Here is a 14,569-nt window from a genome sequence, read left to right on the forward strand (position 1 = left end):
ATAAGTTGGATAAAATATGTTAATAATAAACGCTTCCACTTTCATGTTAATTATATGGTATGTTTTCCGACTGTATTTAAACTTTAGATAAATAAATGCTATATAGGGAAATATAAACTCTTTAAAGATTAAAATTTATACGAAATTTCTATAAAAAGCAAATATAATTTGTAAACTTTACACCATGAAATGAGTTGAATAAAATATGATTTATTGTTAATTTGTTCTCTTCAGTTATTTATTTCCTTATTTCCTTTCCTCACTGGGCTATTTTTCCCTATTGGAGCCCCTGGGCTTGTAGCATCTTGCTTTTCCAATTGGGGTTGTAGCTTGGATAGTAATAATAATAATAAACGCTTCCACTTTCATGTTAATTATATGGTTTGAGTTTTCCGACTGTATTTAAACTTAAGATAGATAAATGTAAAGGTCAAAATTTATACGAACTTTCTATAATAAATAAATATAATTTGTAAAAGTTTCACCATGAAATAAGTTAAAAAAAGAATATATTAATAATAAACGCTTTCACTTTCATGTTAATTATATGGCATGAATTTTCGAACTGTATTTAAACTTTATATAAATAAATGTTATCTAGGGGAATATATATTCTTTAAAGATTAAAATTTATACGAAATTTCTATAAAAATCAAATATAAATTGTAAACTTTACACCATGAAATGAGTTGAAATAAAATATGTTAATAATAAACGCTTCCGCTTTCATGTTAATTATATGGACTGTATTTGAACTTTAGATAAATAAATGCTGTATATAGGAATATAGATTTTTTAAAAATTGAAATTTATACAAACTCCATAAAAAGCAAATATAAATTGTAAACTTTAAACCATGAAATGAGTTGAAATAAAATATGTTAATAATAAACGCTTCCGCTTTCATGTTAATTATATTGACTGTATTTGAACTTTAGATAAATAAATGCTGTATATAGGAATATAGATTCTTTAAAAATTGTAATTTATACAAACTCCATAAAAAGGAAATATAATTTGTAAACTTTAAACCATGAAATAAGTAAAAAATATATGTTGATAATAAACGCTTCCACTTTCGTGTTAATTATATTAGATAAATAAATGTTATCTAGGGGAATAAAGCCTCTTTAAAGAATAAAATTTATACGAAATTTTTATAAAAAGCAAATATAATTTGTAAAGTTTACACCATTAAATGAGTTGAAAAAATATGTTGATAATAAACGCTTTCACTTTCGTGTTAATTATATGGCATGAGTTTTCGAACTGTATTTAAACTTTAGATAAATAAATGTTATCTATGGGAATATATATTATTTAAATATTAAAATTTATACGAACTTTCTATAAAAAGCAAATATAATTTGTAAACTTTACACCATGAAATGAGTTGAATAATATATGTTAATAATAAACGCTTTCACTTTCATGTTAATTATATGGCATGAGTTTTCGAACTGTATTTAAACTTTAGATAAATAAATGTTATCTAGGGGAATATATATTCTTTAAATATTAAAATTTATACGAACTTTCTATAAAAAGGAAATATAATTTGTAAACTTTACACCATGAAATGAGTTGAAAAAAAAAATTATATTATTAATAAACACTTCCACTTTCATGTTAATTATATGGTATGAATTTTCGGACTTTATTTAAATTTTAGATAAATAGATTTTATATAGGGGAATATATATTCTTTAAAGATTAAAATTTATACGAATTTTCTATAAAAAGCAAATATAATTTGTAAAAGTTACACCATGAAATAAGTTAAAAAAAGAATATATTAATAATAAACGCTTCCAGTTTCATGTTCATTATATGGTACGTTTTCCGACTGTATTTAAACTTTAGATAAATAAATATTATCTAGGGGAATATAGACTCTTTAAAGATTAAAATTTATACGAAATTTCTATTAAAAACAAATATAATTTGTAAACTTTACACCATGAAATAAGTTGAAATAAAATATGTTAATAATAAACGCTTCCACTTTCATGTTAATTATATGGTATGAGTTTTGGGACTGGATTTAAATTTTAGATAAATAAATGCTGTATATAGGAATATAGATTCTTTAAAAATTGTAATTTATACAAAATCCATAAAAAGGAAATATAATTTGTAAACTTTAAACCATGAAATAAGTTGAAAATATGTTAATAATAAACGCTTCCACTTTCGTGTTAATTATATTAGATAAATAAATGTTATCTATGGGAATATAGATTATTTAAAGACTAAAATTTATATGAAATTTCTATAAAAATCAAATATAATTTGTAAACTTTAAACCATGAAATGAGTTGAATAAGATATGTTAATAATAAACGCTTCCGCTTTCATGTTAATTATATGGTATGAGTTTTCGGACTGTATTTAAACTTAAGATAAATAAATGTTATATAGGGGAATATATATTCTTTAAATATTAAAATTTATACGAACTTTCTATAATAAATAAATATAAATTGTAAACTTTACACCATGAAATAAGTTGAAATAAAATATGTTAATAATAAACGCTTCCACTTTCGTGTTAATTATATGGACTGTATTTGAACTTTAGATAAATAAATGCTGTATATAGGAATATAGATTTTTTAAAGATTAAAATTTATACGAAATTATAAAAAGGAAATATAATCAGTAAACTTTACACCATGAAATGAGTTGGATAAAAAAATATGTAAATAATAAACGTAAGTGCACGTGAACATAAGTAAACACGCGAGCACAACTTTCGGGTTCATGACAGAACTTTGCTTTACTTTGTCTATGGTAGACAAAGACGTTTTATGGTAAGTTACTTATTGAAATATTGATATTGCATGATGATATGTAGTGTTTAATATGGTGTATTAAGAAAATTTATTATTTTAATAAGAAACTTTGGGAAATGTGAACCTTTCGTGGAATTATTTCTATTAATGAAGGACTGAAAAAAATCTTCTGTCGTCACTTTGAACAAAGAATTATATAGTTTTTGTTATTTTGTAATGATAAATTAAGTATTGTGAGTTTCATTATTTTAACAAGATGCTTTGGGATGTGTGAACCTTAAATGGAATTATTTCTATTAATGAAGGACTGAAAAGTCTTCATTCATGTCACTTGGAACAAAGAATTATATAGTTTATGTTATTTTGTAATTATAAATTAAGTATTGTGATTCACTCCGTGGATATATGGAAAGAATAGTTAAACTTCATACAATGGTCTTTAAATTTTAAATGTATCTTTGAGGATTTAGGTCTTTTTATTGTTCTTTCTGACAGGGGGTTAGGTTAATTTTGGCTTATGTCAACTTACATCATAGTCACAACGTCCACTTGTCATTATGTAGCTTGCATGGCTCAGAACTTATAGATAATATAGGAACGAAGCATTTTTTAATATATACAATGAAAATAACTAATTTGGAGCCTTTGTATATCAGCGGCCAGTTCCTCACGCGTTCATTAAAAATGGACATCAACTAACTTAAACTCCCCCCCCCCCACTAACCTAACCTACAAGTTGTGTCCTTACCTACTTGGGAAGTATAAGCCTTAAATGGAATTATTTCTATTAATTTAAGTCAGACTGAAAAAAGTTTAATGTCGTCACTTGGAACAAAGAATTATATGGTTTATGTTATTTTGTAATGATAAGGTAAATATTGTGATTCTGTACATGGATATATGGAAAGAATAGTGAAACTTCATATAATGGTCTTTTAATTTTAAACGTATCTTTGAGCATTTAGGTCTTTTTATTGTTCTCTCTGACAAGGGGCTAGGTTAACTTTGGCTTATGTCAACTTACATCATAGTCACAATGTCCACTTTTCACTATGTAGTTTGCGGGGCTCAGAACTTATAGATGATATAGGAACGAAGCATTTTTTAATATATATAATGAAAATAATTTGGAGCCTTTGTATATCAGCGGCCAGTTCCTCACGCGTTCTTTAAAAATGGACATCAACTAACTTAAACTCCCCCCCCCCCTAATCTAACCTACAAGCTGTGTCCTTACCTACTTAGGAATTATAAGCCTTAAGTGGATTAATGAAAGTCCGACTGAAAAGTCTTCTTTCATGTCACTTGGAACAAAGAATTATATAGTTTATGTTATTTTGTAATGATAAGGTAAGTATTTTGATTCTGTCCATGGATATATGGAAAGAATAGTGAAACTTCAGACAATGGTCTTTTAATTTTAAACGTATCTTTGAGCATTTTGGTCTTTTTATTGTTCTCTCTGACATGGGGTTAGGTTAATTTTGGCTTATGTCAACTTACATTATAGTGGCAACGTCCACTTGTCAATATGTAGCTTGCGGGTCTCAGAACTTATAGATAATATAGGAACGAAGCATTTTTTAATATATACAATGAAAATAACTAATTTGGAGCCTTTGTATATCAGCGGCCAGTTCCTCACGCGTTCATTAAAAAGGAACATCAACGAACTTAAACCCCCCCCCCCTAACCTAACCTACAAGCTGTGTCCTTACCTACTTGGGAAGTATAAGCCTTAAGTGGAATTATTTCGATTAATTTAAGTCAGACGGAAAAAAAGTTTTCTTTCATGTCACTTGGAACAAAGAATTAAATAGTTTGTTATTTTGTAGTGATAAATTAAGTATTGTGATTTTGTACATGGATATATGGAAAGAATAGTGAAACTTCGTACAATGGTCTTTCAATTTTAAACGTATCTTTGAGCATTTAGGTCTTTTTATTGTTCTTTCTGACAGGGGGTTAGGTTAACTTTGTCAACTTACATTATAGTCACAACGTCCACTTGTCAATATGTAGCTTGCGGGGCTCAGAACTTATAGATAATATAGGAACGAAGCATTTTTTAATATATATAAAATAAAAATAATTTGGAGCCTTTGTATATAAGCGGCCAGTTCCTCACGCGTTCATTAAAAATGGACATCAACTAACTTAAACTCCCCCCCCCTTAACCTAACCTACAAGCTGTGTCCTTACCTACTTGGGAAGTATAAGCCTTTAGTGGAATTATTTCTATTAATTTAAGTCAGACTAAAAAAAAAGTCTTCTGTCATGTCACTTGGAACAAAGAATTATATGGTTCATGTTATTTTGTAATGATAAATTAAGTATTGTGATTCTGTACATGGATATATGGAAATAATAGTGAAACTTCGTACAATGGTCTTTCAATTTTAAACGTATCTTTGAGCATTTAGGTCTTTTTATTGTTCTTTCTGACAAAGGGTTAGGTTAACTTTGTCAATTTACATTATAGTCATAATGTCCAATTGTTAGTATGTAGCTTGCGTGGCTAAGAACATATAGATAATATAGAAAAGGAACATTTTTAAATATAGATAATGAAAAGAATGTAGATAATGAAAAGAATGTATTTTTTCCTCTATAGAGTAATCTTATGTAATTGATACTAGCATTAGACCAAAATGTGATTTTATCCTGGAATAGATTATTGTACAGAATTCATGGGAGCCTTTGTAGTTTTTTGGGACAGGGTTAAGATCGCCAGAAAATAGAGTAAAAAACGTCAGAAATTGGCTGTTTTTTCAGATAGGCAAAGGCTAGGAGAAGGAAAACTCAAAATCAAACCAAACCAAACCAAACAAGACCCCAACGTCGGAGCTTCCCAGCGCCGGCAGAAGAGGGTAATGCCTATCGGGCAGGCAACAAGGCGGGCCTTGGCATAACAAGAACCCGGCAGCCCGATGCAACCAACATCGGAGAAGCCGCCTGTCTCATATGTCTTGAGCCGTGGTGAAAACGATGTGGGCCAAGTGTGTGTGCGTGGCCGTTGCAAAGCCACGACCACCCAAAACAATATACCCAGCTACTGGCATTCTGTCGTTTCCTCCACCCTTCTTCTGATAGGAGGCTGATGGCTAACGACAGAACCCAATACTCGGACACGAGTGGGCGCCGACGACGATAACGGAATGAAATACGAATGGGAGCCTTTGTAGTTAGTTGGGACGTACCTGGTCAGTTATTAATGTCTGGTTATATATTTACTATAACACTATTCCTAATGAAGAAAATAAGAAGATTTCCTGTTGTTTTAATAGGTGCTATGAACTGTTCAAATGCAAATAATTGTGAAAACTCATATTTTTAAAATTTAAGATGTTTTACCCTGGCTATAGAGTGGTAACGTATTTGCCTAGCATTCATATGGCAGCCGATCGATTCCAGTTCGGGATTGTGAATTTAAGCTATTTACTAGAGAGGCCACTGCTGTGGTTGGGCACCACAAGGGGGTGTTGGGCTTGCCTGGCTGACGTTCTGGTAAGCATCTAGTCTGTTGAAACAAGAAGTAAAACCAGACACCTTTAACCTTTAAAATAACAGTTTGAACTCCATTACCAAGTTGGACAGACAAGTGTAACTCAGATACCTACTTATGTAGAAATACTGTTAATTCTGCTTTTATTTTGGGTACCGTGATAGAAGAAGACAATGTGAACAGTTCATTAAGGTGGTTCTCCTGTCAAAATTTTGTTTACCCAATTTCTGTATTATTGGTTCTGGTACCCATTTGTAACCTTCACTCAAACTTTTTTTTCTGTCTCATGACCTTCTTTTGGCCAATCCCCTACCTCCAGTTCCTATACAAGCTCCACCCATTTATCACAAACTTCTCCCCCACTGCATCACATATTTGAAACTGTCCTTATTTTATTCATATTTAACAGCCTCCAAAACTAATGGCCATTTTTTTTTTAGAGGAAATAAGTGTTACTGCTGTGTTTAAAGATATTTAGAATTGTTTTGATGTTAGTTGCCAGAAATATGTATTTTTAAAGTTTTATGGATGAGTGCCTGAAAAATCCAGGGTTTTGGACCCGCCTTTTAAGCCTGCATCTCAGAACCCTCCGAGAACCTCCAGCGATCTTCGGTTCCAGCAGACGCACGGCAAGGGACCACGTCTGTCTCCCCTCTGAAGAGGAAAAGATGAGTTTCTGAGATCGACACTTCGTCAAGGGTAAAGCTGACTCCAGTTAGGCCGTCGAGGACAAGGTCAAACCTTTCCAGTTCTCCTTCTCCCTGCTCTTATGGCTTCTCGCCACCACTGCCAAGGGATTCACGTGAGGAGATCGTTCCAGTCTTCGCCCTACCACTTTTAGAGGAAGACTTGCCTCATGACAGTAGTGTCATGTTTTCAGAGGTTCCCAGGAAGTCCAGACCATCCAAACCTTTCTCGCTGGAAACCTATCTTCCTCCTCGTAAGGAGTCTAAGGACTCCAAGACGATGCCTAAGTCCTCTTTGAGGACCTTCGGACCCGTAGAGGTGGGCAGCAGGACAGCCAGCCACCCTAGAAACGACCACGACCCACCCCGAGATGTATTCATATGACATATACTTGTAAAGGATATAGTTTAATCAATGACTGTGTATCATTCTCTTGGTAGAAACCTAAGCCAATATATTCAACATCTCTATATTCATGCTATTATGAGATTGGTAGGAGTCTTCACCTTTGGCTCCTTTGTATTTTTCATAACAATGCAAACATCATGAGTCATTCAAGTTCCACATCCTGCCTCAACCTTCTCACAAATCCTAGGTTCAAGGTCAAATTTGCTGCTCTTTGCCAAGTTGGGTGGGTGAGGCTTGCCCGCCACCTGCCAACTACTATCACCATCTTGTTATAAAGTTTAACCTCATTTCCATTTTTGCTGAAGTCATACTACTATTAAAGGACACGTGTGTGTGTAGCTAGAAAAAATGCAAATTTCTTTTAACCCTTTTACCCCCAAAGGACGTACTGGTACGTTTCACAAAACACATCCCTTTACCCCCATGGACGTACCGGTACGTCCTTGCAAAAAAACTGCTATTTAGAAATTTTTTTTTATTTTTTTGATAATTTTTTGAGAAATTTCGGGCATTTTCCAAGAGAATGGGACCAACCTGACCCCTCTATGACAAAAATTAAGGCAGTTAGAGCAATTTGAAAAATATATACTGCAAAATGTGCTTGAATAAAAAATAACCCGTGGGGGTTAAGGGTTGGAAAGTTCCAAATGAGCAGGGGGGGTAAAAGGGTTAAAATTTGTGATATTTAGAAGAATATTTTTACATTGTTGATACTTTCATAGCAAGCTACATAACTGTAATAGGAGCTAAAAAACCTTGAGGAAGGTTGCGTGTTCCCACTAACTAGTATGCTGGCTTTTTGGTTGTTGATTTTGGTAATTAAACTGAAATTTTGGTTTATACTGTAAAGTACTCTAGTTGAGTTCTAAATTTGGTACTGTTTGAATAATGACTTTAAGCAGAAGGTAGATTTAAATAACATATATGTTGAAGGGAGAAAATAGGCTTGATATGAAATTATTTTTTTTATGCCTTTTAATTCTAACTTAGTCATTGTCGTAAATAGAATTTTCTTCAAGACCAGAATTAAATGATAACTTATCTGATGTTCTGAGACTACATAGCACCTCCCCAAAAATAAGTTTTTCCTTCATCAAAACTACTTTTTTTTTGTGAAGATAATGATACTATTTTATCTGGGAAATTATGGTCAAATCTCCTTTATGTGTTATTTTTGGCAGAGATAAAATGAATCTTCTGTTTGTGTATTTTAAGGTTGATTATTTTCATACTTATCTATGTATATTTTAGAGGTGCAACATTTATTTATGTGGCCTTTAATTATTTCTTGGAAGTGTGGTTGATTAGATTAGTCATATTCCTTATCAAAATTATCAGTGATAGCGCCGGTATTGCTAACTTCTTATCACATTAGAGTGCTTTATATTTTATGATATAGCTATAAGATAAGAGTACAGTGCAGTGTTGCATTATTCCCTTCATGGAGAGGTAGAAGAATTTACTTGTTAATAGAACTATAGAAGAATTACTGTTTCTCCTTTAGGTACTGTTGAGAAACCATGGTGCTGCTATTTTAGAATTTCAAATTATCCCAGTTGAGGGTGCTTGATATTGGCAGTAGATCTTGTAATGTTTTTGGGACTCTAGTTTGCTGAAATGGATTCACGCACGTATCAAGTGGAAGTAGAAGAAATTCCACTAAGTGACAGTAAGTATTGCAATAAGTAGACTTATTTTTTGTAATGTATGATATTTTAGTTTATTGTTATGTAGAAATGAGAATTATTTTCATTTTTCATGCTAGAAAAAAATTCTTTGTTCCGTAACCGAAATACAAACCACGCTATTTACATTGGGTTTACCTTTTAGCGTAGCTGAAATGACGAGCCAATAGTTTTTAACGAGGGTTAACTACCCCCGCGCTAGTTAGCGGAGGTAGGGGAAGGGATTTTTCATGCTAGAAAAAAATTCTTCATAACCACCGAAAAAATTATCTTCATTATACCATTCAGTTTTGATATTTCATGTCTTGATTTTATTCTTGAAAGATGTTTTGTGAAATTGAGTTACTTCCGACACAAATACAAACCCTTTTGATCTTTAACGATGGATCTATTTGTCCGGCTTGCTGAAAAATGAGCCATAAACTTTACGTTAGGTGTATGACCATGACCACTTACCTATAGTCAATTTCTTTTAGCGATGCAGATTTGCACCGACTCGCAGCGGTGCCCTTTTAGCTCGGAAAAGTTTCCTGATCGCTGATTGGTTGGACGAGATAATTCTAACCAATCAGCGATCAGGAAACTTTTCCGAGCTAAAAGGGCACCGCTGCGAGTCGGTGCAAATCTGCGTCGCTAAAAGAAATGGACTATAGTGTATTACATAGCTATGTCATTTACCTCAGTTTATTCATTACTTATTTCTGTATCTTTTATTACGTATATTTGTTTCTCTTGTGTACCAGGTGACTCATCAGTCATCCATTTGACTAAATAAAGAGTTATACAAGGAAGAGAGTGTCTTCTTTCTATGTATCACGTCATTTTTTGCTTTTGACTTGGCGGAAGAGGACGTGTCTTCTATTTCCTCCCGCTAATAATGAAACTGGCTATAAACAAAAGTATTCTCGAGCGTGCGTGTCGGTAGGCGACGGAAGAATAAGTCCGAAAGGGATTCGTATCCCTCGGGGTTTTCCCCGATGGTGAATTATTACCGGTACCGACTTATTTCTCCGGCGCTTTATTCCCTCCCCGTGGCCTCTCCTTATTCTATCTTCTTCGGAGGACAAACGAGCAAGAATGTCGATCATTGAGCCCTGGATAATCCTCAGTTTCAGAGGGCTCAGTTGCTTCACTTAGCAAAGCAGTGGTGCCCCTGATCACAAGGAAATCTTTCCCGTTTCTGCAAGCCGTTGCCACTTGTGACAACTCTTGCCCTCAGGTTTGTCAAAAAACCCAGGTCTAAAAAAAAAATAAAAACCTTGCTCAGGCAGTTTTTCTTTTCTTTTAAAAAACCCCGGTTTTATGGGGAAAATGCATGGTTTTTTTTTTTTTTTTTTTACAATGTACGGGTTTCATATATATTTTCTATTTCCTTATTTATTCTTCACCTTTACTATTTAAATTTAGTAATATTTCTATGCTCTTGGTTTCAATGGTATTTCAGCTCTCTACTTATAATCTTTGAAAAATTAAAAGAAAAATATATAAAGGAGTTGAACATCCATGCAACTCTCTTACTAAGTAAAAGATCCTTTTCAGAGGCCGATTTTGAGTCCAGTCTGTACCAGTGTTGCAAGCTCAACGATCACTGATCACAAGCTCAGTGATGATCACAATGCCGATCGCCGATTGTCTGCTCATGCTTTCGCCAACTGTCAATCTCCAGCTCCCTGATCACTGATCGCCAATAGAAATCTTGCTGATCGCCCTTTACCTTTGACCTCAGACTCTCCTCAGTCTCGTCACTTGCCAGCATTACATCTCTCGTCAGACCAATTTTCCTCACCACCTGGTCGTCAGTGAACTCCGGTTAATGCCTCTCCAGCTAGTTCCAGCCACCCAGTCCCTCATCCTTCACTGGCCCGTTGGCATGCAGCCGCTCGCTGACTTATCTATCAGTTCGCCGCTCAAATATGGTTCACCGTTCACTTTCGGCTCTTCGATCGCCAACTCGCTGATCGCCGAGTCAACCCGCTGATCGACGGCAGATCGCTGCTTGCTAACTGACCAAGCAGCCTACGACTGCTCGTCAGTCACCATCCGTTTGCCAGTTGTAAGCCATTCGCCACTCGCCAACGGTTAGCCATTCGCCACTCCCCTACGGTTTGCTGCTCATCTTTGGCTCACTGATTGCTGATTCGCCGACAGCTCACCCTACACTGGTATTGTAGTTTGCTGCTCGGCAACCCACCAGCAGCCTTCAACTACTCGCCAGTCACCCTCTGCCCATCGTTCCCCAGAGAGATCGGAAGGCAAACAACACCAGCTCTTCGCTGTTCCCCATCGCGCTGATCTTCTTAACGATCGGCAGGCAAACAACAGTCCCCATCAGCAGCTCGTCCACAGGTGACTACTCGCGAACACTCTCCAACTGCACAGCGGCCACGAAAACCTTCATCAACTTTCACCAGAACGGCGCCATTCTACGGAACAGTATCACCCACATCAGGGCATCCAATGTAAGGTCAAGTGTTGCCTTGCCCACTTCTCCTTGCCCTCCTGCTCCATACTTATCAGTTCAGACTGAGTTCTCTTACAGGGAAGAGTCCTTATCCAATTCTTTGCGGCCTTCGTTCATTGAAGAAATCCCGCGAGATCACAGAGTAGTCTCGAAACCCAGGGAGGATCCCATCCTTTCCCCTACGGGTGACCAACAGAGGGCTGTAACACCAAGACCTTCGATGCTAGAGGCCTTCTTCTCTCCGAGTAAAGAGTCTAAGGAGTCTTAAAAAGTCCTAATCGAGGAATACAAGACCGCAAAAGGGATCTGCAAAGGAGCTGGCCCTTCAGGCCGAAGTCCACGCCGTGTTGGAGAAGGTCAGACAAGCGGTAAGACCACAAGACTTCATGTGCATGCTGGACCTAAAGGACGCATACTTCCGGATCCCAATCCATCCGTCTTCAAGGAAGTATCTGAGATTCAGTCTAGACAACAAGAAATACCAGTTCAAGTGCTGTGCTTCGGTCTTTCCACGGTACCCCAGTTCTTCACGAGTGTTTGCCCTAGTGTCATCCTGGGGTCATAGAATCGGCATCCATCACAATCTCACTTCTTGCTACTCGTATAGTGGTCGGGACAGTCAAGTCAACAGGGCGCCTGTCACTTGCTTCCTCTCATTGCTTTAAGGCTTTGTAATGAAATTCCTCCATGCACTGAGAGCATCCTAGGCGCCAAAGCTGACCAGTGGGGGAACTGGGTCCTCTTCGCTAGACATATGCCCATTTCAAAAGACTCAGTTTTGTATGGCAAGGAAAAATATATTACTTAAAGAACATGTTTTTATGATTAAATAAAGGACTGATTTTTAAGACTGTACTGTATATCAAATCTTTACCTTAACATTGGCTCTAGTTTATGGCAATATTTTTAAGCACTTCTGTACAGTACTATGCGAGTTATGTGTATTTTACCTTTGCTATGTAAAAAAAAAATCCTATTTTTTTGGATGTTAAGGGTTTAATATATTTCAGTTAGACAAGAAGAACAGAGTATCTCAAGTGAGGATGAACACAGGCAAGTTAACTTGCGGAGAGCATGCACAGATGTCCACATGTCACCAAGAAATACAGATGTTGCTGCGAAATGCCATTCCTATAGCGGAAGAGAGCATCGACTGAAAAACACCATGCCATCACGTTCTGGAGGCAAGTAATTACTGAATTATCTTCTATGCATGAGGGAGGGGAAACAATGAAATTAGTTATATTTATTTTAATGTTGTTACTATTCTTAAAATATTTTATTTTTCCTTGTTTCTTTTTCTCACTGGGCTATTTTCCCTGTTGGGACCCCTGGGCTTGTAGCATCCTGCTTTTTCAACTATACTAAAATTTTTTTAATGAGCCGCTTTTGCACTGACTCGCAGCGGTGCCCTTTTAGCTCGGAAAAGTTTCCTGCTCTCTGATTGGTTAGAATTATCTTGCCCAACCAATCAACGATCAGGAAACTTTTCCAAGCTAAAAGGGCACCCCTGTGAGTCGGTGCAAATCTGCCTTACTAAAAAAAATTGATTATAGGATTGTAGCTTGGCAAGTAATAATAATGATAATAGAAGGTTCTGTGTAGACGCTTAAAAGTTTCCCTTGTCACTCTTCTTCCAGACCCAGATAAATTTTTTTATATATACTGTAGTAGTATTACTAATAATAATTAATACAGTAACATATTATCAACCAAATTCCAACTTTTGTAGGTTCATGATGCATTTCAGAGGGGGAAATTGCATAATGTAATTCCACTCAAACATGAGGCAGTGCTCAACAAAAACCTTCCCAAGTTATTACTTCTATGAAAATGCTGTTATGATACATTTGCTAACCAATTCAGGTGGTGTTTAACGAAAATCAGAAGTTTTGCATTTTATTCAGTTTGAACATTTTCTACTTACAATTTATGTTATACAGTATTGTAAGTGATGCACAGGCCTACACGAGTAATACTTCAGTATGGTTTAATTTTTTTTTAGTTTGGTATTATTTGTTTACTTTTCATTTCCTTTGTTCTTTATGGGCACTCAATGTACTCAATGTTTCTCTCATTCCTTTTATGCTGTTATTTTTTAGATTTATTCAAACTAATCTGGTTTTCGTAGGGATAAGATATTCCCGCTTTTACCCCATTACATAATCTCATTCACTTCTGACATTTGAAAGGAGGAAAAGACAGTTGTAATGTTTCAATTGTTTAAGAGAATGATAACACGGTTACCGTATTGGAAGAAATCTATCAGCAGTCACAGAAGCTCTTAGGATTATAAGTCACTGTTTTTTGAAACAACAAAACTACTACTATGTATTTTATTTGGCACTTGCATTATTTTGACTAAAAGAGTAAATAGAGAGAATCCGTGGCAAGTTTTTTTTTTATCTTGACAGGAAATCCTTAGACAGGAAATGTCTTCAGCATATTTACTCTCTGTCAGTAGCTGTGTTGATTCTGTTTTGAGCTAGTGTTAACAGTTCCAGCTTTTATTCAGATATTCATAGGTTTACTGTGAGATAGGATATAATGGCTCACGCTGTGACAGATAGTTTTGAAATGCTCTGTTTTAGTGAGGAATTGCCTCACAGAGTACGTTTCGCTGATTGTGAGAGTGATTCGTCTTCAAATAGTAGAAACAGAGGTATGGATTGGTTTTTCTTGATTGCAAACTACTTGGAGTAAGAAATATTAGTGGTCCTCAAATACAAAACTGGAGTAAATGGGTTAAGATAAAAGAGGTGAAAAATCTAGTTGAAGTTGGTGTAAATGGGTGAAGATAAAAGAGGTGAAAAATCCAGTTGAAGTTGGAGTAAATGGGTTAAGATAAAAGAGGTGAAAAATCCAGTTGAAGTTGGAGTAAATGGGTTAAGATAAAAGAGGTGAAAAATCCAGTTGAAGTTGGAGTAAATGGGTTAAGATAAAAGAGTTGAAAAATCCAGTTGAAGTGAATATGTAAGCTTTTTCACAGGTAGATTTTCTTTTTTCTTTTGAGACACTGGACCATGAA

General features: G+C 35.1%; 1 protein-coding gene across 4 annotated transcripts in view; it reads left to right on the plus strand.

Moving 5' to 3' along the window:
- The first annotated feature begins 2,726 nt into the window (after window positions 1-2,726).
- Window positions 2,727-14,569, plus strand: part of LOC137656744 (transmembrane channel-like protein 7) — a 65,388-nt gene continuing 53,545 nt past the window's right edge. For 2 of the 4 annotated variants that reach the window (XM_068390991.1, XM_068390993.1), the window contains exons 1-2: window positions 8,805-9,064; window positions 12,552-12,725. In XM_068390991.1, coding sequence (XP_068247092.1) covers window positions 9,013-9,064; window positions 12,552-12,725 — 226 coding nt within the window. In that variant the 5' untranslated portion in view covers window positions 8,805-9,012. Of the gene's footprint in view, window positions 2,814-8,804; window positions 9,065-12,551; window positions 12,726-14,034; window positions 14,204-14,569 lie in introns of those variants that run through there. The other 2 variants (XM_068390992.1, XM_068390994.1) reach the window with 2 other exon arrangements.

Source organism: Palaemon carinicauda, chromosome 17 (assembly GCF_036898095.1).
Source record: "Palaemon carinicauda isolate YSFRI2023 chromosome 17, ASM3689809v2, whole genome shotgun sequence".
NCBI lineage: Eukaryota > Metazoa > Arthropoda > Malacostraca > Decapoda > Palaemonidae > Palaemon > Palaemon carinicauda.